The sequence below is a fragment of the Coregonus clupeaformis genome, chromosome 37 (genome assembly GCF_020615455.1).
Source record: "Coregonus clupeaformis isolate EN_2021a chromosome 37, ASM2061545v1, whole genome shotgun sequence".
Classification (NCBI taxonomy): Eukaryota; Metazoa; Chordata; class Actinopteri; order Salmoniformes; family Salmonidae; genus Coregonus; species Coregonus clupeaformis.
Window position 1 is genome coordinate 7,600,615 of NC_059228.1, and position 25,284 is coordinate 7,625,898.

A 25,284-nucleotide genomic window follows, 5' to 3' on the forward strand; every position below is an offset into this window, starting at 1 on the left:
TCTTTCCTTCTTAATGCGTTTGAGCCAATCAGTTGTGTTGAAACAAGGTAGGGGGGGTATACAGAAGATAGCCATATTTGGTAAAAGACCAAGTCCATATTATGGCAAGAACAGCTCAAATAAGCAAAGAGAAACGACAGTCCATCATTACTTTAAGACATGAAGGTCAGTCAATACGGAAAATGTCAAGAACTTTGAACGTTTCTAGTGCAGTCACAAAAACCATCAAGCGCTATGATGAAACTGGCTCTCATGAGGACCGCCACAGGAATGGAAGACCAAGAGTTACCTCTGCTGCAGAGGATAAGTTCATTAGAGTTACCAGCCTCAGAAAATGCAGCCCAAATAAATGCTTCACAGAGTTCAAGTAACAGACACATCTACACATCGACTGTTCAGAGGAGACTGTGTGAATCAGGCCTTCATGGTCGAATTGCTGCAAAGAAACCACTACTAAAGGACACCAGTAAGAAGAAGAGACTTGCTTGGGCCAAGAAACCCGAGCAATGGAAATTAGACTGGTGGAAATGTGTCCTTTGGTCTGGAGTCCAAATTGGAGATTTTTGGTTCCAACCGCTGTGGTTTTGTGTGTGTGATCTCCGCAATTGTATTTCCCACCGTAAAGCATGGAGGAGGTGGTGTTATGTTGTTGGGGACTTTGCTGGTGACACTGTCTGTGATTTATTTAGAATTCAAGGCACACTTAACAGCATTATTACCACAGTATTCTGCAGCAATATGCCATCCCATCTGGTTTGGGCTTAGTGGGACTATCCTTTGTTTTCAACAGGACAAAGACCCAACACACCTCCAGGCTGTGTAAGGGCTATTTTACCAAGAAGAGGGTGATGGAGTGCTGCATTATATGACCTGGCCTCCACAGTCCCCCGACCTCAACCCAATTGAGATGGTTTGGGATGAGTCGGACCGCAGAGTGAAGGAAAAGCATGTTACATCTGCTCCTGCAACGCCCTCTACCGCTCATACTGTGTCTCCTTGACCTGCCGCCACTCCCCCAGTACTCTCTCCCTCTCCCTCTCTCTCTCTCTCTCTGTGTGTGTGTGTGATTGTGTGGGCGGAGACTGGTGTGCTGGTGTCAGAGCAGATCCCCACCAGCTGCAACCTGTTCCATAATCAAGACCTCTACAAATACTCAGTCGTGCCACTTCCACACTGCCAGATCGTAATCTCTGCTCATTCTGCCGCTCCGACTCTGGTCCCTGTCTCCAGTTCCACGCCTCATCTTTCTGCTACTCTGTCCTGGATTCCCCACTCTACTACTCCCTTGGATTCCCCTCCGGACCTGCTCACCCTGTCACAACCCCCCTCGCTCCAGCCTCAGCCTCCGCACCTGGTTTCCAGCAGTTTCCCCTGACCTGCACTCCATCTTCCCTGTGTTTCAATAAATACCTTGGTTACTTCATCCCTGTCTCCTTGTCCGAGTCTGCTCTTGGGTTCCCCTGTTCCACTCTGCATAACAAAGCAGCCATCAGGTGCTCAGCATATGTGGGAACTCCTTCAAGATTGTTGGAAAAGCATTCCAGGCGAAGCAGGTTGAGAGAATGCCAAGAGTGTGCAAAGCTTTCATCAAGGCAAGGGTGGCTATTTGAAAAATCTCAAATCTCAAATATATTTTGATTGTTTAACACTTTTTGGGTTACTACATGATTCCATGTGTTATTTTAAAGTTTTGATGCATTCACAATTATTCTACAATGTAAAAAATAGTAAAAAATTAAGACAAACCGTGGAATGAGTAGGAGTGTCCAAACATTTGACTGGTACTGTGTATATATATATATATATATATATATATATATATATATATATATATATATATATATACAGTGGGGAGAACAAGTATTTGATACACTGTCGATTTTGCAGGTTTTCCTACTTACAAAGCATGTAGAGGTCTGTAATTTTTATCATAGGTACACTTCAACTGTGAGAGACGGAATCTAAAACAAAAATCCAGAAAATCACATTGTATGATTTTTAAGTAATTCATTTGCATTTTATTGCATGACATAAGTATTTGATACATCAGAAAAGCAGAACTTAATATTTGGTACAGAAACCTTTGTTTGCAATTACAGAGATCATACATTTCCTGTAGGTCTTGACCAGGTTTGCACACACAGCAGCAGGGATTTTGGCCCACTCCTCCATAAAGACCTTCTCCAGATCCTTCAGGTTTCGGGGCTGTCGCTGGGCAATACGGACTTTCAGCTCCCTCCAAAGATTTTCTATTGGGTTCAGGTCTGGAGACTGGCTAGGCCACTCCAGGACCTTGAGATGCTTCTTACGGAGCCACTCCTTAGTTGTCCTGGCTGTGTGTTTCGGGTCATTGTCATGCTGGAAGACCCAGCCACGACGCATCTTCAATGCTCTTACTGAGGGAAGGAGGTTGTTGGCCAAGATCTCGGGATACATGACCCCATCCATCCTCCCCTCAATACGGTGCAGTCGTCCTGTCCCCTTTGCAGAAAAGCATCCCCAAAGAATGATGTTTCCACCTCCATGCTGCACGGTTGGGATGGTGTTCTTGGGGTTGTACTCATCCTTTTTTTTTTTTTTTTTTTAGTCATTTAGCAGACGCTCTTATCCAGAGCGACTTACAGGAGCAATTAGGGTTAAGTGCCTTGCTCAAGGGCACATCGACAGATTTTTCACCTAGTCAGCTCGGGGATTAGAACCAGCAACCTTTCGGTTACTGGCACAACGCTCTTAACCACTAAGCTACCTTCTTCTTCCTCCAAACACGGCGAGTGGAGTTTAGACCAAAAAGCTCTATTTTTGTTTCATCAGACCACATGACCTTCTCCCATTCCTCCTCTGGATCATCCAGATGGCCATTGGCAAACTTCAGACGGGCCTGGACATGCGCTGGCTTGAGCAGGGGGACCTTGCGTGCGCTGCAGGATTTTAATCCATGACGGCATAGTGTGTTACTAATGGTTTTCTTTGAGACTGTGGTCCCAGCTCTCTTCAGGTCATTGACCAGGTCCTGCTGTGTAGTTCTGGGCTGATCCCTCACCTTCCTCATGATCATTGATGCCCCACGAGGTGAGATCTTAGATGGAGCCCCAGACCGAGGGTGATTGACCATCATCTTGAACTTCTTCCATTTTCTAATAATTGCGCCAACAGTTGTTGCCTTCTCACCAAGCTGCTTGCCTATTGTCCTGTAGCCCATCCCAGCCTTGTGCAGGTCTACAATTTTATCCCTGATGTCCTTACACAGCTCTCTGGTCTTGGCCATTGTGGAGAGGTTGGAGTCTATTTGATTGAGTGTATGGACAGGTGTCTTTTATACAGGTAACGAGGTCAAACAGGTGCAGTTAATACAGGTAATGAGTGGAGAACAGGAGGGCTTCTTAAAGAAAAACTAACAGGTCTGTGAGAGCCGGAATTCTTATTGGTTGGTAGGTGATCAAATACTTATGTCATGCAATAAAATGCAAATTAATTACTTAAAAATCATACAATGTGATTTTCTGGATTTTTGTTTTAGATTCCGTCTCTCAAAGTTGAAGTGTACACATGATAAAAATGACAGACCTCTACATGCTTTGTAAGTAGGAAAACCTGCAAAATCGACAGTGTATCAAATACTTGTTCTCCCCACTGTATACAGTGAGGGAAAAAAGTATTTGATCCCCTGCTGATTTTGTACGTTTGCCCACTGACAAACAAATGATCAGTCTATAATTTTAATGGTAGGATTATTTGAACAGTGAGAGATAGAATAACAACAAAAAAATCCAGAAAAACACATGTCAAAAATGTTATAAATTGATTTGCATTTTAATGAGGGAAATAAGTATTTGACCCCCTCTCAATCAGCTGTCTTTTATACAGGTAACGAGCTGAGATGAGGAGCACACTCTTAAAGGGAGTGCTCCTAATCTCAGTTTGTTACCTGTATAAAACACACATGTCCATAGAAGCAATCAATCAATCAGATTCCAAACTCTCCACCATGGCCAAGACCAAAGAGCTCTCCAAGGATGTCAGGGACAAGATTGTAGACCTACACAAGGCTGGACTGGGCTACAAGACCATCGCCAAGCAGCTTGGTGAGAAGGTGACAACAGTTGGTGTGATTATTCGGAAATGGAAGAAACACAAAAGAACTGTCAATCTCCCTCGGCCTGGGGCTCCATGCAAGATCTCACCTCGTGGAGTTGCAATGATCATGAGAACGGTGAGGAATCAGCCCAGAACTACACGGGAGGATCTTGTCAATGATCTCAAGGCAGCTGGGACCATAGTCACCAAGAAAACAATTGGTAACACACTACGCCGTGAAGGACTGAAAATCTGCAGCGCCCGCAAGGTCCCCCTGCTCAAGAAAGCACATATACAGGCCCGTCTGAAGTTTGCCAATGAACATCTGAATGATTCAGAGGAGAACTGAGTGAAAGTGTTGTGGTTAGATGAGACCAAAATCAAGCTCTTTGGCATCAACTCAACTCGCCGTGTTTGAAGGAGGAGGAATGCTGCCTATGACCCCAAGAACACCATCCCCACCGTCAAACATGGAGGTGGAAACATTATGCTTTGGGGGTGTTTTTCTGCTAAGGGGACAGGACAACTTCACCGCATCAAAGGGACGATGGACGGGGCCATGTACCGTCAAATCTTGGGTGAGAACCTCCTTCCCTCAGCCAGGGCATTGAAAATGGGTCGTGGATGGGTATTCCAGCATGACAATGACCCAAAACACACGGCCAAGGCAACAAAGGAGTGGCTCAAGAAGAAGCACATTAAGGTCCTGGAGTGGCCTAGCCAGTCTCCAGACCTTAATCCCATAGAAAATCAGTGGAAGGAGCTGAAGGTTTGAGTTGCCAAACGTGTGTGGGACAAAATCCCTCCTGAGATGTATGCAAACCTGGTGGCCAACTACAAGAAACGTCTGACCTCTGTGATTGCCAACAAGGGTTTTGCCACCAAGTACTAAGTCATGTTTTGCAGAGGGGTCAAATACTTATTTCCCTCATTAAAATGCAAATCAATTTATAACATTTTTGACATGCGTTTTTCTGGATTTTTTTGTTGTTATTCTGTCTCTCACTGTTCAAATAAACCTACCATTAAAATTATAGACTGATCATGTCTTTGTCAGTGGGCAAATGTACAAAATCAGCAGGGGATCAAATACTTTTTTCCCTCACTGTATATATACACTGCAAAAATAAATAAAGGGAACACTTAAACAACACAATGTAACTCCAAGTCAATCACACTTCTGTGAAATCAAACTGTCCACTTAGGAAGCAACACTGATTGACAATACATTTCACATGCTGTTGTGCAAATGGAATAGACAACAGGTGGAAATTATAGGCAATTAGCAAGACACCCCCAATAAAGGACTGGTTTTGCAGGTGGTGACCACAGACCACTTCTCAGTTCCTATGCTTCCTGGCTGATGTTTTGGTCACTTTTGATTGCTGGCGGTGCTTTCACTCTAGTGGTAGCATGAGACGGAGTCTACAACCCACACAAGTGGCTCAGGTAGTGCAGCTCATCCAGGATGGCACATCAATGCGAGCTGTGGCAAGAAGGTTTGCTGTGTCTGTCAGCGTAGTGTCCAGAGCATGGAGGCGCTACCAGGAGACAGGCCAGTACATCAGGAGACGTGGAGGAGGCCGTAGGAGGGCAACAACCCAGCAGCAGGACTGCTACCTCCGCCTTTGTGCAAGGAGGAGCAGGAGGAGCACTGCCAGAGCCCTGCAAAATGACTTCCAGCAGGCCACAAATGTGCATGTGTCTGCTCAAACGGTCAGAAACAGACTCCATGAGGGTGGTATGAGGGCCCGACGTCCACAGGTGGGGGGTTGTGCTTACAGCCCAACAGCGTGCAGGGACGTTTGGCATTTGCCAGAGAACACCAAGATTGGCAAATTCGCTACTGGCGCCCTGTGCTCTTCACAGATGAAAGCAGGTTCACACTGAGCACATGTGACAGACGTGACAGAGTCTGGAGACGCCCCGTGGAGAACGTTCTGCTGCCTGCAACATCCTCCAGCATGACCGGTTTGGCTGTGGGTCAGTCATGGTGTGGGGTGGCATTTCTTTGGGGGGCCGCACAGCCCTCCATGTGCTCGCCAGAGGTAGCCTGACTGCCATTAGGTACCGAGATGAGATCCTCAGACCCCTTGTGAGACCATATGCTGAGTGCGGTTGGCCCTGGGTTCCTCCTAATGCAAGACAATGCTAGACCTCATGTGGCTGGAGTGTGTCAGCAGTTCCTGCAAGAGGAAGGCATTGATGCTATGGACTGGCCCGCCCGTTCCCCAGACCAGAATCCAATTGAGCACATCTGGGACATCATGTCTCGCTCCATCCACCAACGCCACGTTGCACCACAGACTGTCCAGGAGTTGGCGGATGCTTTAGTCCAGGTCTGGGAGGAGATCCCTCAGGAGACCATCCGCCACCTCATCAGGAGCATGCCCAGGCGTTGTAGGGAGGTCATACAGGCACGTGGAGGCCACACACACTACTGAGCCTCATTTTGACTTGTTTTAAGGACATTACATCAAAGTTGGATCAGCCTGTAGTGTGGTTTTCCACTTTAATTTTGAGGGTGACTCCAAATCCAGACCTCCATGGGTTGATAAATTTGATTTCCATTGATAATTTTTGTGTGATTTTGTTGTCAGCACATTCAACTATGTAAAGAAAAAAGTATTTAATAAGATTATTTCATTCATTCAGATCTAGGATGTGTTATTTTAGTGTTCCCTTTATTTTTTTGAGCAGTGTATATATATATACATGGGGCGGCAGGTAGCTTAGTGGTTAAGAGCGTTGTGCCAGTAACCGAAAGGTCGCTGGTTCTAATCCCCAAGCCGACTAGGTGAAAAATCTGTCGATGTGCCCTTGAGCAAGGCACTTAACCCTAATTGCTCCTGTAAGTCGCTCTGGATAAGAGCGTCTGCTAAATGACTAAAATGTAAATATACATACTACCATTCAAAAGTTTGGGGTCACTTAGAAATGTCCTTGTTTTCGAAAGAAATCGATTGTTTTGTCCATTAAAATAACATCAAATTGATCTGAAATACAGTGTAGACATTGTTAATGTTGTAAATGGCTATTGTAGCTGGAAACGGCTGATTTTTTATAGAATATCTACATAGGCGTACAGAGGCCCATTATCAGCAACCATCAGTCCTGTGTTCAAATGCTGACCTTCTAGGCAGAGTTGCAAAGAAAAAGCCATATCTCAGACTGCTCATCTTAATATTTTCTTTTTATTGGCCAGTCTGAGCAATGGCTTTTTCTTTGCAACTCTGCCTAGAAGGTCAGCATCCCGGAGTCGCCTCTTCACTGTTGACGTTGAGACTGGTGTTTTGCGGGTACTATTTAATGAAGCTGCCAGTTGAGGACCTGTGAGGCATCTGTTTCTCAAACTAGACACTCTAATGTATTTGTCCTCTTGCTCAGTTATGCACCGGGGCCTCCCACTCCTCTTTCCATTCTGGTTAGAGCCAGTTTGCGCTGTTCTGTGAAGGGAGTAGTAGACAGCGTTGTACGAGATCTCCAGTTTATTGGCAATTTCTCACATGGAATAGCCTTCATTTCTCAGAACAAGAATAGACTGACGAGTTTCAGAAGAAAGATATTTGTTTCTGGCCATTTTGAGCCTGTAATCGAACCCACAATTGCTGATGCTCCAGATACTCAACTAGTCTCAAGAAGGGCAGTTTTATTGCTTCTTTAATCAGCACAACAGTTTCAGCTGTGCTAACATAATATGGTTGCTGATAATGGGCCTCTGTACGCCTATGTAGATATTCCATTAACAATCTGCCGTTTCCAGCTACAATAGCCATGTACAACATTATTAATGTCTACAAAAAAAATTGAATTTATTTCCAAAACAAGGAAATTTCTAAGTGACCCCAAACTTTTGAACGATAGTGTGTATATGTATATATATATATCATATATATATATATATATATATATATATATATATATATATATATATATATATATATATACATATATATGTGTGTTGGGCTTCATAGATTGTTTATTTGTGTGTGTTTGGCTTTAGCTGAGATTAGTCTTTACAGAGTCAAGTATATTTGTCCAGGCCTCAATTGTTCCTTGACGAGTATCATTCATTCTGTCAAAAATTCTAATGTTATAACTTCTAATAGTAACTGCATCCACTGGCAAATTGGGAGAGAGTGGGGTGATTGCCATCTAAGAGCCAACATCTTTTTTTGCGGCAGTGCTGCCTGCCAGTAGTATTCGTCTCAGATTGATTGAGAGATTCAAGGAGCTATCATTGTTAAGTAACATAGGAGATTCAACGCGTTGCATATTTACATTCATGATTTTTGTAACTTTGTCCCAGAAGCATCAGCCTACCTGATTTAGGGGAGACAGTGAACAGTTGGGAGTTGGGCCAATTTTATCGTAAAACTTTTCCTTGGTGTTACAGCAAGGAAAATGTTTAGTTTATGAACAAACTTTTAATGTATAAATTGATGGTTTGGATTACGGGATGTCAAGGTCATAATTCTCCATATTATGTTCCAGTTAAAGAGTTGTTGAGATTCACTTAGATCTGTGGACCATACTTTTCTAATGGCTAGCTCAGAATATGAGCTTTCCAAAAGATGTTTATGTATTATAGAGGTCAGTCCTTTCGGGAGCCCAGATAATTGATTTATAAATCCCATAATTGGATGGTTCGGAAGTTGAGTTTTTCAAGGGACTCCATAGGCCAGAATACCTGATCTAAGTTGTAAATATAGAAAAAAGGAGTTCCCTGGTAATGTGTATTTGCAGCAATTCGACCATGAAGGCCTGATTCACGCAGTCTCCTCTGAACAGCTGATGTTGAGATGTGTCTGTTACTTGAACTCTGTGAAGCATTTATTTGGGCTGCAATTTCTGAGGCTGGTAACTCTAATGAACTTATCTTCTGCAGCAGAGGTAACTCTGGGACTTCCTTTCCTGTGGCGGTCCTCATGAGAGCCAGTTTCATCATAGCGCTTGATGGTTTTTGCGACTGCACTTGAAGAAACTTTCAAAGTTCTTGACATTTTCCGTATTGACTGACTTTCATGTCTTAAAGTAATGATGGACTGTAATTTCTCTTTGCTTATTTGAGCTGTTCTTGCCATAATATGGACTTGGTCCTTTACCAAATAGGGCTATCTTCTGTATACCCCCTACCTTGTCACAACACAACTGATTGGCTCAAACGCATTAAGAAGGAAAGAAATTCCACAAATTAACTTTTAAGAAGGCGGACCTGTTAATTGAAATGCATTCCAGGTGACTACCTCATGAAGCTGGTTGAGAGAATGCCAATTTGTGCACAATTTAAAAAAAATCCCTATTAGTGAATATTTCTAATTTGGCAAGATAATCCATCCACCTGACAGGTGTGGCATATCAAGAAGCTGATTAAACAGTATTGTTCATTACACAGGTGCACCTTGTGCTGGGGACAATAAAGGGCCACTCTAAAATGTGCTGTTTTGTCACAAAACACAATGCCACAGATGTCTCACATTTTGAGGGAGCGTGCAATTGGCATGCTGACTGCAGGAATGTCCACCAGAGCTTTTGCATGTTAATTTCTCTACCATAAGCCGACTCCAACGTCGTTATAGAGAATTTGGCAGTACGTCCAAGCGGCCTCACAACCGCAGACCATGTGTAACCACGCCAGCCCAGGACCTCCACATCCGGCTTCTTCACCTGTGGGATCCTCTGAGACCAGCCACCCGGATAGCTGATGAAACTGAGGAGTATTTCTGTCTGTAATAAATCCCTTTTGTGGGGAAAAACTCATCCTGATTGGCTGGGCTTGGCTCCCCAGTGGGTGGGCATATGCCCATATATTAGGGCCTAATTTATTTATTTAAATTGACTGATTTCTTTATATAAACTGTAACTCATTAAAATAGCTGAAATTGTTGCATGTTGCGTTTATATTTTGGTTCAGTGCCTTCAGAAAGTATTCATACCCCTTGACTTATTCCACATTTAGTTTTGTTACAGCTTGAATTCAAAATTGATTAAATTAATTGTTTCTCTCACCCATCTACACACAATACCCCATAATGACAAAGTGAAAACATGTTTTTAGAATTTTTTGCTAATTTATTTAAAATTCAATACAGAATTATCTCATTTCCATAAGTATTCACACCCCTGAGTCAATACATGTTAGAATCACATTTGGCAGCGATTACAGCTGTGAGTCTTTCTGGGTAAGTCTCGAAGAGGTTTGCACACCTGGATTGTACAATATTTGCCCATTATTCTTTTCAAAATTCTTCAAGCTCTGTAAAATTGGTTGTTGATCATTGCAAGACAACCATTTTCAAGTCTTGCCATAGATTTTCAAACAGATTTAAGCCAAAACTGTAACTTGGCCACTCAGGAACATTCACGGTCTTCTTGGTAAGCAACTCCAGTGTAGATTTGGCCTTGTGTTTTAGGTTATTGTCCTGCTGAAAGGTGAATTCATCTCCCAGTGTCTGGTGGAAAGCAGACTGAACCAGGTTTTCCTCTAGGATTTTGCCTGTGCTTAGCTCCATTCTGTTTCTATGTTCTCCTAAAAAACTCCCCAGTTCTTAACGATTACATGCATAACCATAACACGAAGCAGTCACCACTTTGCTTGAAAATATGGTGAGTGATACTCAGTAATGTGTTGTATTGGATTTGCCCCAAACATAACATGTTGTATTCAGGACAGAAAGTTAATTACTTTGCCACATTTTTTGCAGTATGACTTTAGTGCCTTGTTGCATACAGGATGCATGTTTTGTAATATTTTTATTCTGTACAGGCTTCCTTCTTTTCACTCTGCCATTTAGGTTAGTATTGTGGAGTAACTACAATGTTGTTGATCCATCCTCAGTTTTCTCCTATCACAACCATTCAACTCTGTAACTGTTTTAAAGTCCCCATTGGCCTCATGGTGAAATCCCTGTGCGGTTTCCTTCCTCTCCGCCTGTTTCTTTGTAGTGACTGGGTGTATTGATACACCATCCAAAGTGTAATTCGTAACTTCACCATGCTCATAGGGATATTCAATATCTGCTTATTTATAACCATATACCAATAGGTGCCCTTCCTTGCGAGGCATTGGAAAACCTCCCTGTTCTTTGTGGTTGAATCTGTGTTTGAAATTCACTGTTCGACTGAGGGACCTTACAGATAATTGTATGTGTGGGGTACAGAGATGAGGTAGTCATTCAAAAATCATGTTAAACACTATTAGAGTCTTATGTGACTTGTTAAGCAAATGTTTACTCCTGAACTTATTTAGCCTTGCCATAACAAAGGGGCTGAATACTTATTGACTCAAGACATTTCAGCATAAAAAAGTAGAAAAAAAAAGAAGTTAAAATAAATCTAAAAACATAATTCCCACTTTGACATTATGGGGTATTGTGTGTAGGCCAGTGAAATAAAATCTCAATTGAATCCATTTTAAATTCAGGCTGTAACAAGTCAAGGGGTGTGAATACTTTCTGAAGGAATTATTTTCATATTTTTTACTTTCAGGCCCACAGGGAAGGGGTGGTATGGGAAGGGTTTTCTCTGGTCGCCGGGAGGGGGGCGGGAGGGTGGATTTATGTACTTTTTGAAAATCATTCACTGTTTGTGTCCTGAACACCGTCACCCAAAAAATAATAATAATAGAAAGTTGGTCACAAAAAAAGAAAAAGAAAACTGGAATCATGGCTTACATTCAGATAGTTATTTTTGGCCATCCGTGAGAGTAAATGTAATTCCGGTTCATCTGTTCTATTATATTGTTAACATAGGTTAAGGTTGGACAGACAGTTTTGTAGCTTTAACGAAGCTTACAAAAATGTAAGAGTTCCTTGAAAGCTCATGCAAATCCCAATGTTGGGAGAGTTACCACTTTGTAACAATATGTAAACAATTATGTTATTAATAATACATTAGAATATGTAATGTGGAAAAATGTTTTCATGAAAATGTTAATTTTCAGGGTACCAACTTAATATGATGAACAAGAATTACATTTACTGTCGGGTGGCAAAAATGTACTATCTGAAAGCCACACCTCCTGAACATAACCTATGGATTCCATGAAAAAAGACATAGCTGCTGGGTCAACTCAGCATGAAAGTGAATTTAAACCAATTGACGGTTAAATTAACCCATGTTTGGGTTATCCCAACACAATACGTTGGTTTATTCACGCAACATTGGCTGGATCAAAATAACCAAACGTGTTCTGTCCAATATTTATCCAGCGCTGGGTTACCAAATATCCCAAATTGGGTTGATTTTAACTCAGCATTCTTTTGAGTGTATGTGGTGAGGAAGATGACCTAATCCTTGATAGCATGACTGATGACAGTTTGGTTTTGTGACTCATTACATCACAATTTCCCAGTCATGTCTGTGATGGCCAATCATAAATCCATGACAGTTCCTCAAAAGTAGGATACAGTTGACTAACCTCCCACAGACAAGCAATGTGCACATTAGCAGAATTCTTCCAGGAAACCTTACTTTCAAGATGATTAACTACCGTAAACAACATTTCCAGTTAGGACATTATGAGAAGGGAAATGAGATCATTTCCCAATTATGTTACTTGTAGCTACCCTATGTTGTTCAGATCAGATGTTAAATCATTAATGTCCCCCTTAATGATGTCCCTGAGCCACTGGAGTGACTGGTATATCCGTTTGGCCTTTGAGGATCATGAGACAAGTACAGTACATTAGGGAGTTAGTGATTGTGGTACGCAGCAGGGTTGGGGTCAAATTCATTTAAATTCTGTCAATTCAGAAAGTAAACAGAAATTACAATTCCATATTTCCCTCTTAGAAAATCATTGATGACTATTTGAGTTTCTGTAAACTTCCAGAATTTAAATGGAATTCACCCCAATGTGGTATGCAGCCACTGATGTTGTTAGTGACCTTTGTCCCCAAGGCTCTTAGGGAAAGGGTGGGTGCACCAAAGGAAGGTCAGTCACTTTCCCAACAAACCAGTCAGGTTCCATGCCAACGGCACCTCCTTGTCAGGGCAGTGAGCTCTGCAATTTCTCAGTGTTCCAGATGTCAGTGGCTTCAGGAAGAGACAAGCAGAGATTTGGAGAACTCTTGTAAATTCCCCAGTCTGTTATTCTATCTGCAGTCTTTTCTTCAAGACAATCATGCAAAGGCATCAGGGTCAAAGATCGCATCATAGCAACTTCTCTAACCCACATCTTCTTATGGCCACAGAATGCAACACTGTGATTAAGACATTAACATTAACTATTCAGTCCGCTTTGGAAAATTAAGAGGCATTTGGTAAGAAATTGCAACAGGATTAATTCCACTGACATGGAATACTGTAGATCATTGCTGTGTTGAGGCAAGTTCCATTAATTTGGTACAAATGATAAGGCTAAACCAACTTTCCCAGGATTTATTCTGAGTTATTTTAATACTGAACAAACACCTGTGCTCCTTTAGGAGGTAACCGAATGAGTCTATGCCATGACAATAACCTGAAACATGACCAGACTGGAGGGAAGTTGGACTGAATTTGATCCAGTGACAAATTTCAATTGGCTCTGGAACAAACTATAAAGTCTGCACAAAAAGGGGAACGGTAGTGGGGCTTACAAATAAAACGCCACACTAGACCTTTGATAGTCAAGCAAGAACTTGCTTTCATACCTTGCTATTTCATTACATTTGGACCGAGACCAGGGTAAATATTTGGTTGATAATAGAATGAATATGTCCCTATTAGATTTTAATAATGTGTTGCGTACAAAAATAGCTGTGTGTGCATGTACTGCAGCAACATCCCCCCCATCTCTCTCTCACACACACAATTCCACATATTTATTGAAAAATGGCAGATTCAAATACCATTGATCAGTAGTGTCTATAGAATAGTAGTGTCCAGAGGTATGCATTTTCATTTCTAAATACATCACATAGTGTCTATATAATATTTTTTGTACTGTATTTCATTTACAAGATAATTTACTTCACTGCCCACTGGGCACATACATCAATTCAACGTCTATTCCAAGTTGGTTCAATGTAATTTCATTGAAATGACATGGAAACAACGTTGATTCAACCAGTGTGTGCCCAGTGGATGCAATGTGTTCAACCCTAGATAAAACGAAAGCATACAAAACATTTTTATACCATTCTTGTATTTCACCTCTCGGATAAAGTATGCACCAGTTAATGGTCTCTTGAAGACTTGATAGGGAAGGAAACGTGACTCCTAGGGATAATCTCAATTTCATACTCCTCGCGTCCTCTTTCCTCGCCTCCTTCTCAAAACCCATTGGATGAGAAAGCCAGAGGTCCCGTCCCTCTGACCTCCTCCAGAGAAGGAGGCGAGGAAAGAGGACGCGAGGAGTATGAAATTGAGATTCTCCCTAGGAGTCACGTTTCCTTCCCTGTCAAGTCTGCGTCTGAAATGGCACCATATTCCCTATTTAGTGCACTACATCTGACCAGAGCCCCTGTTCCATATTTAGTGCACTATGGCCCTGGTCAAAATGTAGTGTACTTTATAGGAAATAGGGTGCCATATAGTTACAGTGCCTTCAGAAAGTATTTAAACCCCTTGACTTTTCAAAATTTTGTCATGCTATAGCCTGAATTTAAAAGTTATTATTTTGATATTTTGTGTCACTGGTCTACACACAATACTCCCTAATGTCAAAGTGGGAATTATGTTGTTTTTCTTGTTTTTCTTTTACAAATTAATAAAAAATGAAAAGCTGAAATGTCTTGAGTCAATAACTATTCAACCCTTTTGTTATGGCAAGGCTAATAAATAAGTTCAGGAGTAAAAATGTGCTTAACAAGTCACATAAGACTCACTCTGTATGCAATAATAGTGTTTAACATGATTTTTGAATGACTACCTCATCTCTGTACCCCACACATACAATTATCTGTAAGGTCCCTCAGTCGTACAGTGAATTCCAAACACAGATTCAACCACAAAGACCAGTGAGGTTTTCCAATGCACCTATTGGTAGATGGGTAAAAACTAAAAAACAGGCATCGAATAAAAAAAATAAAAAAATAAAAGCAGTTCTTAGGCTAGGCCATTTCAGTGCAAAAAGAAATAAATCAAGAATAATTATTGATATGTATGCAGTTTACAGGGGAGCATTCTCATTTTTGAAACCAACATCAGGGTGAGTATAATTATTCAAATCTTCATAGACTGTATTTTCTCGCTACAGTATTGCCTGGTCCTCCACACTTGACTGCAGATTGCTTCAAGGTGAGGTGGTAGATAATATATATCCCATTGGGACCAACACCATTGATTCACTTGCATCAAAGATAGGAACAACCAATGAAATTGGATTCTGGGTGTGTAACTGCTTGCTGATAGGTCAAACTGTCCCTTTTACCACAATCTCTTTAGCAAACAGATATCAAAGGATTTTGATATCTGCTTTCATAAGACATCAAGATGTGTCTGTGATAAGTATGTTCTCCAGAACACTGTTCCCTAGTATGCACAGCTGATCCAGTCATCTCCAATCCCAGAGAGTATTAGCAAGAGTCAGGTATTTCAGAATGTCGATGCCCCCATTGAAGGTACTGTCCCAACAGTAATCAAGGAAGACATGGATTTGGATTCCCTTCATAGTGTGGCTTCCAGTGAGGAGGATCCTGGGTTTTTCCCTAGCAAGAGGACGTAGCCATTTCAAAACGTCCTCAATAAACACCTAGCGCAGGGAGAAGGTAGTCAAGCTCCTTCTGTGCCTCCTCATCCTTGGAGAGAGAGAAAGAAATATACTATTTTTTTAAACCACAACAATGACAAATGTGAGAAAACTAAGAGTTTAGAGCACAAGAATAAGTCAGTGACAATACAGTCAGTACCCACCTCTTTGGAAACGGTTTCCATTGAGGCAGCAGCATCCCCCATCTTCCTGGCCTGACCTTTCTGCCCCAGGTCTCTGTAACACTGACCAATCAAAAACACATTCGTCCTCATCATTATCATCATCGGTGCACATATATAGTCCTTTGATTATTGGATATACTGTAGATGAATCCAAGATGCAAACATTACAACATGGGCAGTCCGTCTTACCTTGGCTAAAAACACATAGTTTAATTTGGAGTACTTGGGACGGATCTCCTCCACCTGTGAAAGAATGAAAATATTATAAAAACACGAGAACACTGCACTTGCTGATAATCAACTCTTTCTGGAGTTCAGCTTCCTGAGGCTGGGACAAAATGGCTCCAGAATCTCTGTATTCTGATTAAGAATCACACGCTTGTGAAAAGGTAGCCCTGTATTGTAAGCACAAATGTCACCCTCAGACCTTGAGAATGTCTGAGTTAAGTGTTACCATAAAGCCAGAGGAGGCTGGTGGGTGGAGCTATAGGAGGATTAGGCTCATTGTAATGCCTGGAATGGAATAAATGGAACTGAGTTAAACGTGGTTTCCATATGTTTGATGTGTTTGATACCGTTCCATTAATTCCATTCCAGCCATTACAATGAGCCTGTCCTCCTATAGCTCATCCCACCAGCCTCCTCTGTATAAAGCACAAGAACATGGTTGTATTCTTCCATTGGACCTGCACCAAAAACATAACCACTGACAAAAACACTGCCTAACAGTTTATGTTCTAATTGCATAAGATCAGTCCAGGACAGGTATGGGGTTGATACAGGATTTGGGCAAATGACTGAAATTGAAAATAGAACCTGCTCAGCACAGACAAATACAGAAAGGACTAACCATAGCATTATTCTGCCTCTAGCCGTGGATAATTATATTTCACTTGACTCTACCTTAAATTCTGACCCTATATAGCCTTAGCATTAATAGTACAGTGAGAAGAGTACTAGGACAACACCTTGGTATTACGTAGTGTGTAGTTACTGTTTGTGTACTTGGTTATAGTGACAAGTTGTATAACAGCAGGATGTGTTTGTTGAAGCTAAACAGCCTCTACCAGAGTCCTTACGGGCAGGAGAAACAAGTTACGACAGAGACCACTTAACTAAAATTGATTGGCGAGATACACACAATGTGAGGAAGAGACATGAAGCAAGAGAATCTTGGCCAGGAGCAATTTCATGTCTCTCTATATAAACATGTGAAATGTGGGAACACAGATTAAGCCTCTAAATATTTGGGGTTTGGTCTTTAAATCTGGGTGCAGAAGCGACCTCTGGGCAAATCCCGACTCAACACAAAACAAATAGGCTGCTGTGCGCTACATGTTTCAATTGGTTAGAGAGAGATCATGAAAGAGAGTAAAGGATAAAATAGTACGTGTGCAGAACACAGGGAAGTGTTCTCGGAGATGTAATATACAGCGATCAGGAAAGATGAGTTAAAGAGAGAGGACTTGGAAGGACTGTATGATTCTAACAGGCTAAAGTATACAATGCAGAACAATGAAAGCAACATAAACAGTGTACCTGTCCATATTCAAAACTAGCTGTTGGGCAAATGAGAAATGTACTGGTAAAGTACATTTGCAAGGCCTGACATGCTTTACTCCACTAACACGTACTGCCAAACACTTGTGCTCTGCACCACAATATATGGTAGCAAGGAGAATACCAATACCTTGAGGAAGTTCTTCAGCGCATCTTGGACCGTGGCACTTGGAGGCTCGCCAAACAATGTAGCAGCAATTTTCCTCTCAATCCAGGACAGTTGAGCCACCTGAACAGAACCAATGTATAGAGCCCTTTCAGAACATGGCAAATCAGATAAACGTTTAAACAATATGGTGTGAAAATGACTCTCACACTACCTACAGTGTAAACAGTGCAAGTAGCATTTAAACAAGGGGAGTCACGGAAGTAATGGATCTGAAAATAACTTGTATTTTCCACTATAGAAAGACACTAACATACTAACCAATGTTGCTAAAGCCCTGTCATTCAGGATGCGGAGACAATATAATCTGCAATGGAAGCAGTTTCTAATCCTAACACAAACCAACCTATCATGATAAAGTCACACAGTCCTCCTTTTCCATAAAACTTGATTACAGGAATAAGATAATGGGCCTAATGGGAGGGACTTGCTAGGTCAAATGCATGCACTGTTCCTTCCTCGCCCCATTCATCTTAGAAATGTGCAATTGCAGGTGTAGTATTGCCTTGCCGTCACGTGGGCCCTTTCAAAGAGGGGCCTCTGCCTGAATGTAAACAGTGGATCAATGTTTAAACATGAACACAGAGCCCTTTAAATACACTCTCACAAAACATCAGAGGTTTTTTCCTCCTTCTGAGAAATAGCCACTCATCTTTGACTGCAGCTAGCTACGCTTGGGAGGGAATGTGGAGGGTGCCTGTGTGTATGTGTGTCAATGAGTGTGTCTGTGTGTTGACCACCACCATTGTTCCATTGGCTAATGACTCCTTTTCAAAGCTTCTACATTGATCACTTTTCAGGGAGTGTATTCCTCACTGTATGGTTACATACAGCATAGCACCAGCGGCCCAGCAGGTAGTAAGACATAGGATCCTGTGGTTTCAGCTCGATGGCCTTATCCAGATGATCCTGTATGCAAAGAGGGCGAAAACAGAAGAGGACAGACAGCATTAAGTGTTGATTCATGACACCACACATTTTCCTCTGACCTGATCTGTCCTGCTCCACGTAACCAGCTACCCACAACTATTGCACAAACATCTCTCACACACGCACATGTATCACAAGCTCCTATTTGTCATGCAACCCTCTCCTTTTTCCCTCCCCCTGTTCTTTTCCACTCAATCGCAAAATCTCTCTCTCTCTCTGGGCTTTGCAGTTAAACAGAGTTTGTGAAGCAGCTGACAGGTAACATAAATGCTACGTGCGGTTGCCCCAGTCGCCTCCATTATGCAACCCATTCATCTGGGTGTTTTATTTATTTAACCCTTATTTTAGCAGCAACGACCTGGGGAATAGTTACAGGGGAGAGAAAACAGCCAATTTTAAGCTGGGGATGATTAGGTGGCCATGATGGTATGAGGGCCAGATTGGGAATTTAGCCAGGACACCGGGGTTCACACCCCTTCTCTTACTATAAGTGCCATGGGATCTTTAGTGACCACAGAGAGTCAGGACACCCGTTTAACATCCCATCCAAAAGACAACACCCTACACAGGGGAATGTCCCCAATCACTGCCTTGGGGCACTGGGATATTTTTTTTGGACTTCCAGCAGCATCTGGTCTCCCATCCAGGTACCAACCAGGACCAAGCCTGCTTAGCTTCAGAGGCAAGCCAGCAGTGGGATGCAGGGTGGTATGCTGCTGGACAGTGATCTGAATACAGCCCACAGTCAATAAGGTTAACACCTGTATAGCAGTCAGTGTATATAAGCACCGACAATAACCGCATGTATAGGAACACTTTTTACATTTCATTTGAGGGATAACTGACCTAAATAAAACCGAGGGTGATTCTTTGGCTGTCAACTTGTGGTTGTATGACAGGGGAGGACCCTCTCGACACAGCTGGGAATCAACACTAACTGAGCAACAGACCACAGGGGACGTTCTGGAAAAGCACACGCCCTGTTCTCACCTCAGTTACCCTCTCTTATTATTACTAAATTCCACCATTCCATCTGTGTGCCTGCCATCACCTCAGGTGCTGCTAATGTAGGTAAGGTCTGACATGCTTCAAGTATACACAAAACAAACACTTGAATCAGTGAACACATGAAGATATAGCTTTGTGTGTAGATGGTCTGTCAAAAAATCACTTACTTTGAAGACGTAGCCATTCTTTATCCTGTTCTGCACAGTCTCATACTCTGTCATGATTCCACACATTATGGCGTACCTAGAGAAACAGAGACAGAACATTTTGAAAATTGCTCGACAATGTTGCTTTGGCAATATGAATGTGTAATTTTGTCATGCCAATAAAGCCTTTTGAAAGTGAGAGACGGATACAGTGCCTTCAGAAAGTATTCATACCCCTTGACTTATTCCACATTTAGTTGTGTTACAGTGGGGGGAAAAAGTATTTAGTCAGCCACCAATTGTGCATGTTCTCCCACTTAAAAAGATGAGAGAGGCCTGTAATTTTAATCATAGGTACACGTCAACTATGACAGACAAATTGAGGGAAAGAAAAATCAGAAAATCACATTGTAGGATTTTTTATGAATTTATTTGCAAATTATGGTAGAAAATAGGTATTTGGTCACCTACAAACAAGCAAGATTTCTGGCTCTCACAGACCTGTAACTTCTTCTTTAAGAGGCTCCTCTGTCCTCCACTCGTTACCTGTATTAATGGCACCTGTTTGAACTTGTTAACAGTATAAAAGACACCTGTCCACAACCTCAAACAGTCACACTCCAAACTCTACTATGGCCAAGACCAAAGAGCTGTCAAAGGACACCAGAAACAACATTGTAGACCTGCACCAGGCTGGGAAGACTGAATCTGCAATAGGTAAGCAGTTTGGTTTGAAGAAATCAACTGTGGGAGCAATTATTAGGAAATGGAAGACATACAAGACCACTGACAATCTCCCTCGATCTGGGGCTCCACGCAAGATCTCACCCCGTGGGGTCAAAATAATCACAAGAACGGTGAGCAAAAATCCCAGAACCACACGGGGGGACCTAGTGAATGACCTGCAGAGAGCTGGGACCAAAGTAACAAAGCCTACCATCTGTAACACACTACGCCGCCAGGGACTCAAATCCTGCAGTGCCAGACGTGTCCCCCTGCTTAAGCCAGTACATGTCCAGGCCCGTCTGAAGTTTGCTAGAGTGCATTTGGATGATCCAGAAGAGGACTGGGAGAATGTCATATGGTCAGATGAAACCAAAATATAACTTTTTGGTAAAAACTCAACTCGTCGTGTTTGGAGGACAAAGAATGCTGAGTTGCATCCAAAGAACACCATACCTACTGTGAAGCATGGGGGTGGAAACATCATGCTTTGGGGCTGTTTTTCTGCAATGGGACCAGGACGACTGATCCGTGTAAAGGAAAGAATGAATGGGGCCATGTATCGTGAGATTTTGAGTGAAAACCTCCTTCCATCAGCAAGGGCATTGAAGATGAAACGTGGCTGGGTCTTTCAGCATGACAATGATCCCAAACACACCGCCCGGGCAACGAAGGAGTGGCTTCGTAAGAAGCATGTCAAGGTCCTGGAGTAGCCTAGCCAGTCTCCAGATCTCAACCCCATAGAAAATCTTTGGAGGGAGTTGAAAGTCCGTGTTGCCCAGCGACAGCCCCAAAACATCACTGCTCTAGAGGAGATCTACATGGAGGAATGGGCCAAAATACGAGCAACAGTGTGTGAAAACCTTGTGAAGACTTACAGAAAACGTTTGACCTGTGTCATTGCCAACAAAGGGTATATAACAAAGTATTGAGAAACTTTTGTTATTGACCAAATACTTATTTTCCACCATAATTTGCAAATAAATTCATTAAAAATCCTACAATGTGATTTTCTGGAGAAAAAAAATCTCATTTTGTCTGTCATAGTTGACGTGTACCTATGATGAAAATTACAGGCCTCTCATCTTTTTAAGTGGGAGAACTTGCACAATTGGTGGCTGACTAAATACTTTTTTCCCCCACTGTATAACCTGAATTCAAAATGGATTAAACCGTTATTTTCCCGCACCCATCTACACACAATACCCCATAATGATAAAGTGAAAACGTGTTTTTCAAAATTGTTGCTAATTCTTTGAAAATGAAATTCTGAAATAATCGCATTTAAATAAGCATTCACACACTTAATTCAATACTTTGTAGAAGAAGCAACTTTGGAAGAGATTACAGCTGTGTCTTTCTGGGTAAGTCTCCAAGAGCTTTCCACACCTGGATTGTGCAACATCCCCCCCCCCCCCCATCAAATTTCTTCAAGCTCTGTCAAATTGGTTGTTGATCATTGCTAGACAACCATTTTCATGTCTTGCCATAGATTTTCAAGCATATTTGTCTTGTGATGCCTATTGCTTCTGTCATCTCTCCAACAGCAGTCAGGCATGCTGGAGAGGGAGGGGTATAATAACAATTTGGGGGGTGCTTATATTTGTCCTGTTACACACAAGTGTGCAACTGAAATGTGTTTTTTGCATATCAATTTGCCCAGAGACACCTGTAGGGAGTGGGGTCACAGCCACGGTCGCCACTTTACAGTGCCCCTAGAGCAATTAGGGTTAAGTGCCTTGCTCAAGGGCACAGCAACAGATTTTTCCCCCACTTTGTTGGCTCTGGTATTTGAACCAGCAACCTTTCGGTTACTGGCCCTACACTCTAAACTCGAGGCTACCTGCCGCCCCTGACTCACACCACCCATTCCCTGGATCACTAGCCACCACTCTACCCAGGAGGGGCTGGAAAACAACAAATCAAATTGCATTTTATTGGTCACATACACATATTTAGCAATGTTATTGCGGGTGTAGTGAAACCTCCCAGACAAGCTCCTCATTAAACAACTTGAGAAGGAGAGATAAGATCAGCTGCTTTACCTCTTTCCATTGTTCTCTATCCCAATACAAGCTACAGTCTGGACTTTGGGAAGCTGTTCAATGGTCATTTCAATTCTAGATGTGTATCCAATGTTTAGCTTCAAGATATGGTCAGAACAATCTCTTGGATTTCATGGATTGTTAGTCCAAAACAAGTGAAGGGGCTGGTGTTTTGTTGTTTTTTGAATCATAGAACACAGCTTTAATATAAAAGGGACACTGGGAATAGGGAAGGGGCTAAATAAAACAGTGGAAGATGGTGTGTGTTTCATCCCCAGCCTGTAGATCTGGGTTTGAAGATGAGAAGAATAAGGTGATCAAAGTCCTTTTGTGTCAAACAGTAGGGGGGTCATCTGACAGTGAAGAGGGTGGTGGTGCTGTTGGTACTGATGGTAGATTGGGAAGTGTGTGTGTGTGTGTGTGTGTGTGTGTGTGTTGGTGAGAGGTGTCTAGTACTGTATGCTGTGAATGTCTTTTTTGGCAGGCCATAAAATATACTCTCGCTCTCTCGTCGGGTTTTGATCAGATGAAATGAGGCAAGCATAGCGTACTACTTAACCGGATTGCAGCTCAAAAATAAAACTCACTGGGTTATTTAGTGTGTTGTGCCAACCGCCAATGTTCAAATTCTGTTGCCTGCAGGAAAGTATTAGGATTGTGTGTGTGATCTGTGTACCAATTTTCATATGCTCCATGTGATTCATACATGTGCTTTTAAAATGTATGCCACCTATACAGTGGGTGTTGCACAATAATAAGAAAACGAGAAATCAAGTGCCACCCACACCACACTCAAGAGCACCTTTATCTATTATCTGCCAAAGCATTGGTGGGGAGTTGTATATAACTGTAACAAAAAGGTGCTTGTTTATTTTCTTATGGCAGTGCGAGGTGTGGCTACACCACCGCTGGTTGGCGCTCGATGAGTGGGGAGCAGAGATGCTATCTGCAGCTTTTAGCCGTCTGGCTTCCAATGAAAACATTCTGGTGTGTTATTATATGTTTTAGCAAGTCCTGCACCACTGACCGGCTAGCTACCTGTTAATGAAGAAATACGGCCGGTGGATGGATTATGACTGGTTTGTTTGTTCCCTATCTGACATAAATAACTCTTAGGCATATGTACAGCGGCATGCGATAGTATTCACCCCCCTTGGCATTTTTCCTATTTTGTTGCCTCACAACCTGGAATTAAAATAGATTTTTTTCGGAGGGTTGTATCATTTGATTTACACAACATGCCTACCACTTTGTTTCACAATAAAAAAGATTTTGCATCTTCAAACAAGAAATAAGACAAAAAAACAGAAAACTTGAGCGTACATAACTATTCACACCCCCCCCAAAGTCAATACTTTATAGAGCCACCTTTTGCAGCAATTACAGCTGCAAGTCTCTTGGGGCATGTCTCTATAAGCTTGGCACATCTAGCCACTGGGATTTTTGCCCATTCTTCAAGGCAAAACTGCTCCAGCTCCTTCAAGTTGGATGGGTCCCGCTTGTGTACAGCAATCTTTAAGTCATACCACAGATTCTCAATTGGATTGAGGTCTGGGCTTTGACTAGGCCATTCCAAGACATTTAAATGATTCCCCTTAAACCACTCAAGTGTTGCTTTAGCAGTATGCTTAGGGTCATTGTCCTGCTGGAAGGTGAACCTCCGTCCCAGTCTCAATTCTCTGGAAGACTGAAACAGGTTTCCCTCAAGAATTTCCCTGTATTTAGCGCCATCCATCATTCCTTCAATTCTGACCAGTTTATCAGTCACTGCCGATGAAAAACATTTTTTTTACATTTACGTCATTTAGCAGACGCTCTTATCCAGAGCGACTTACAAATTGGTGCATTCACCTTATGATAGCTAGTGGGACAACCACTTTACAATTTAATTTTTCTTTATTTTTCTATTCATTTTTTATTCATTTTTTAAATCTCTTTTTATTTTAATTTTCTTTTGTTTTTTAGAAAAAAAATTATTTCTTCTTTTTAGAGCATATTTTTAATTTTCATTTGTTTTATATTGATATAGTTTTTTTGTTTTTGTTTTTCCTATTATTATTTTTTTGTTTTATTTTATTTTTTATTTTTGTGGGGGTGGGGATGGGTAGAAAGATTACTTTTATACTATCTCAGGTATTCCTTAAAGAGGTAGGGTTTCAAGTGTCTCCGGAAGGTGGTCAGTGACTCCGCTGTCCTGGCGTCGTGAGGGAGCTTGTTCCACCATTGGGGTGCCAGAGCAGCGAACAGTTTTGAATGTGCTGAGCGGGAACAGTGCTTCTGCAGAGGTAGGGGGACCAGCAGGCCAGAGGTGGAAGAACGCAATGCCCTCGTTTGGGTGTAGGGACTGATCAGAGCCTGAAGGTAAGGAGGTGCCGTTCCCCTCACAGCTCTGTGAACATCCCCACAACATGATGTGTACCTTCTTGATGTGTACCTTCATCCATATGTTTGGGGAGTCTCCCACTTGCCTTTTGGCGAACACCAAACGTGTTTACTTATTTTTTTCTTTAAGCAATGGCTTTTTTCTGGCCACTCTTCTGTAAAGCCCAGCTCTGTGGAGTGTACGGCTTAAAGCGGTCCTATAGACAGATACTCCAATCTCCGCTGTTGAGCTATGCAGCTCCTTCAGGGTTATCTTTGGTCTCTTTGTTGCCTCTCTGATTAATGCCCTCCTTGCCTGGTCCGTGAGTTTTGGTTGGTGGCCCTCTCTTGGCAGGTTTGTTGTGGTGCCATATTCTTTCAATTTTTTTTATTATGGATTTCATGGTGCTCC

General features: G+C 42.1%; 1 protein-coding gene across 2 annotated transcripts in view; it reads right to left on the reverse strand.

Moving 5' to 3' along the window:
• Positions 1-15,137: 15,137 nt before the first annotated feature.
• Positions 15,138-25,284, reverse strand: part of LOC121553783 (regulator of microtubule dynamics protein 2) — a 100,236-nt gene continuing 90,089 nt past the window's right edge. For both annotated transcript variants that reach the window (XM_041867174.1, XM_041867175.1), the window contains exons 6-11: positions 19,765-19,840; positions 18,491-18,568; positions 17,624-17,722; positions 16,123-16,176; positions 15,913-15,993; positions 15,138-15,797 (exon numbers count right to left, since the gene is read on the reverse strand). In XM_041867174.1, coding sequence (XP_041723108.1) covers positions 15,741-15,797; positions 15,913-15,993; positions 16,123-16,176; positions 17,624-17,722; positions 18,491-18,568; positions 19,765-19,840 — 445 coding nt within the window. In that variant the 3' untranslated portion in view covers positions 15,138-15,740. The remainder of the gene's footprint in view (positions 15,798-15,912; positions 15,994-16,122; positions 16,177-17,623; positions 17,723-18,490; positions 18,569-19,764; positions 19,841-25,284) is intronic.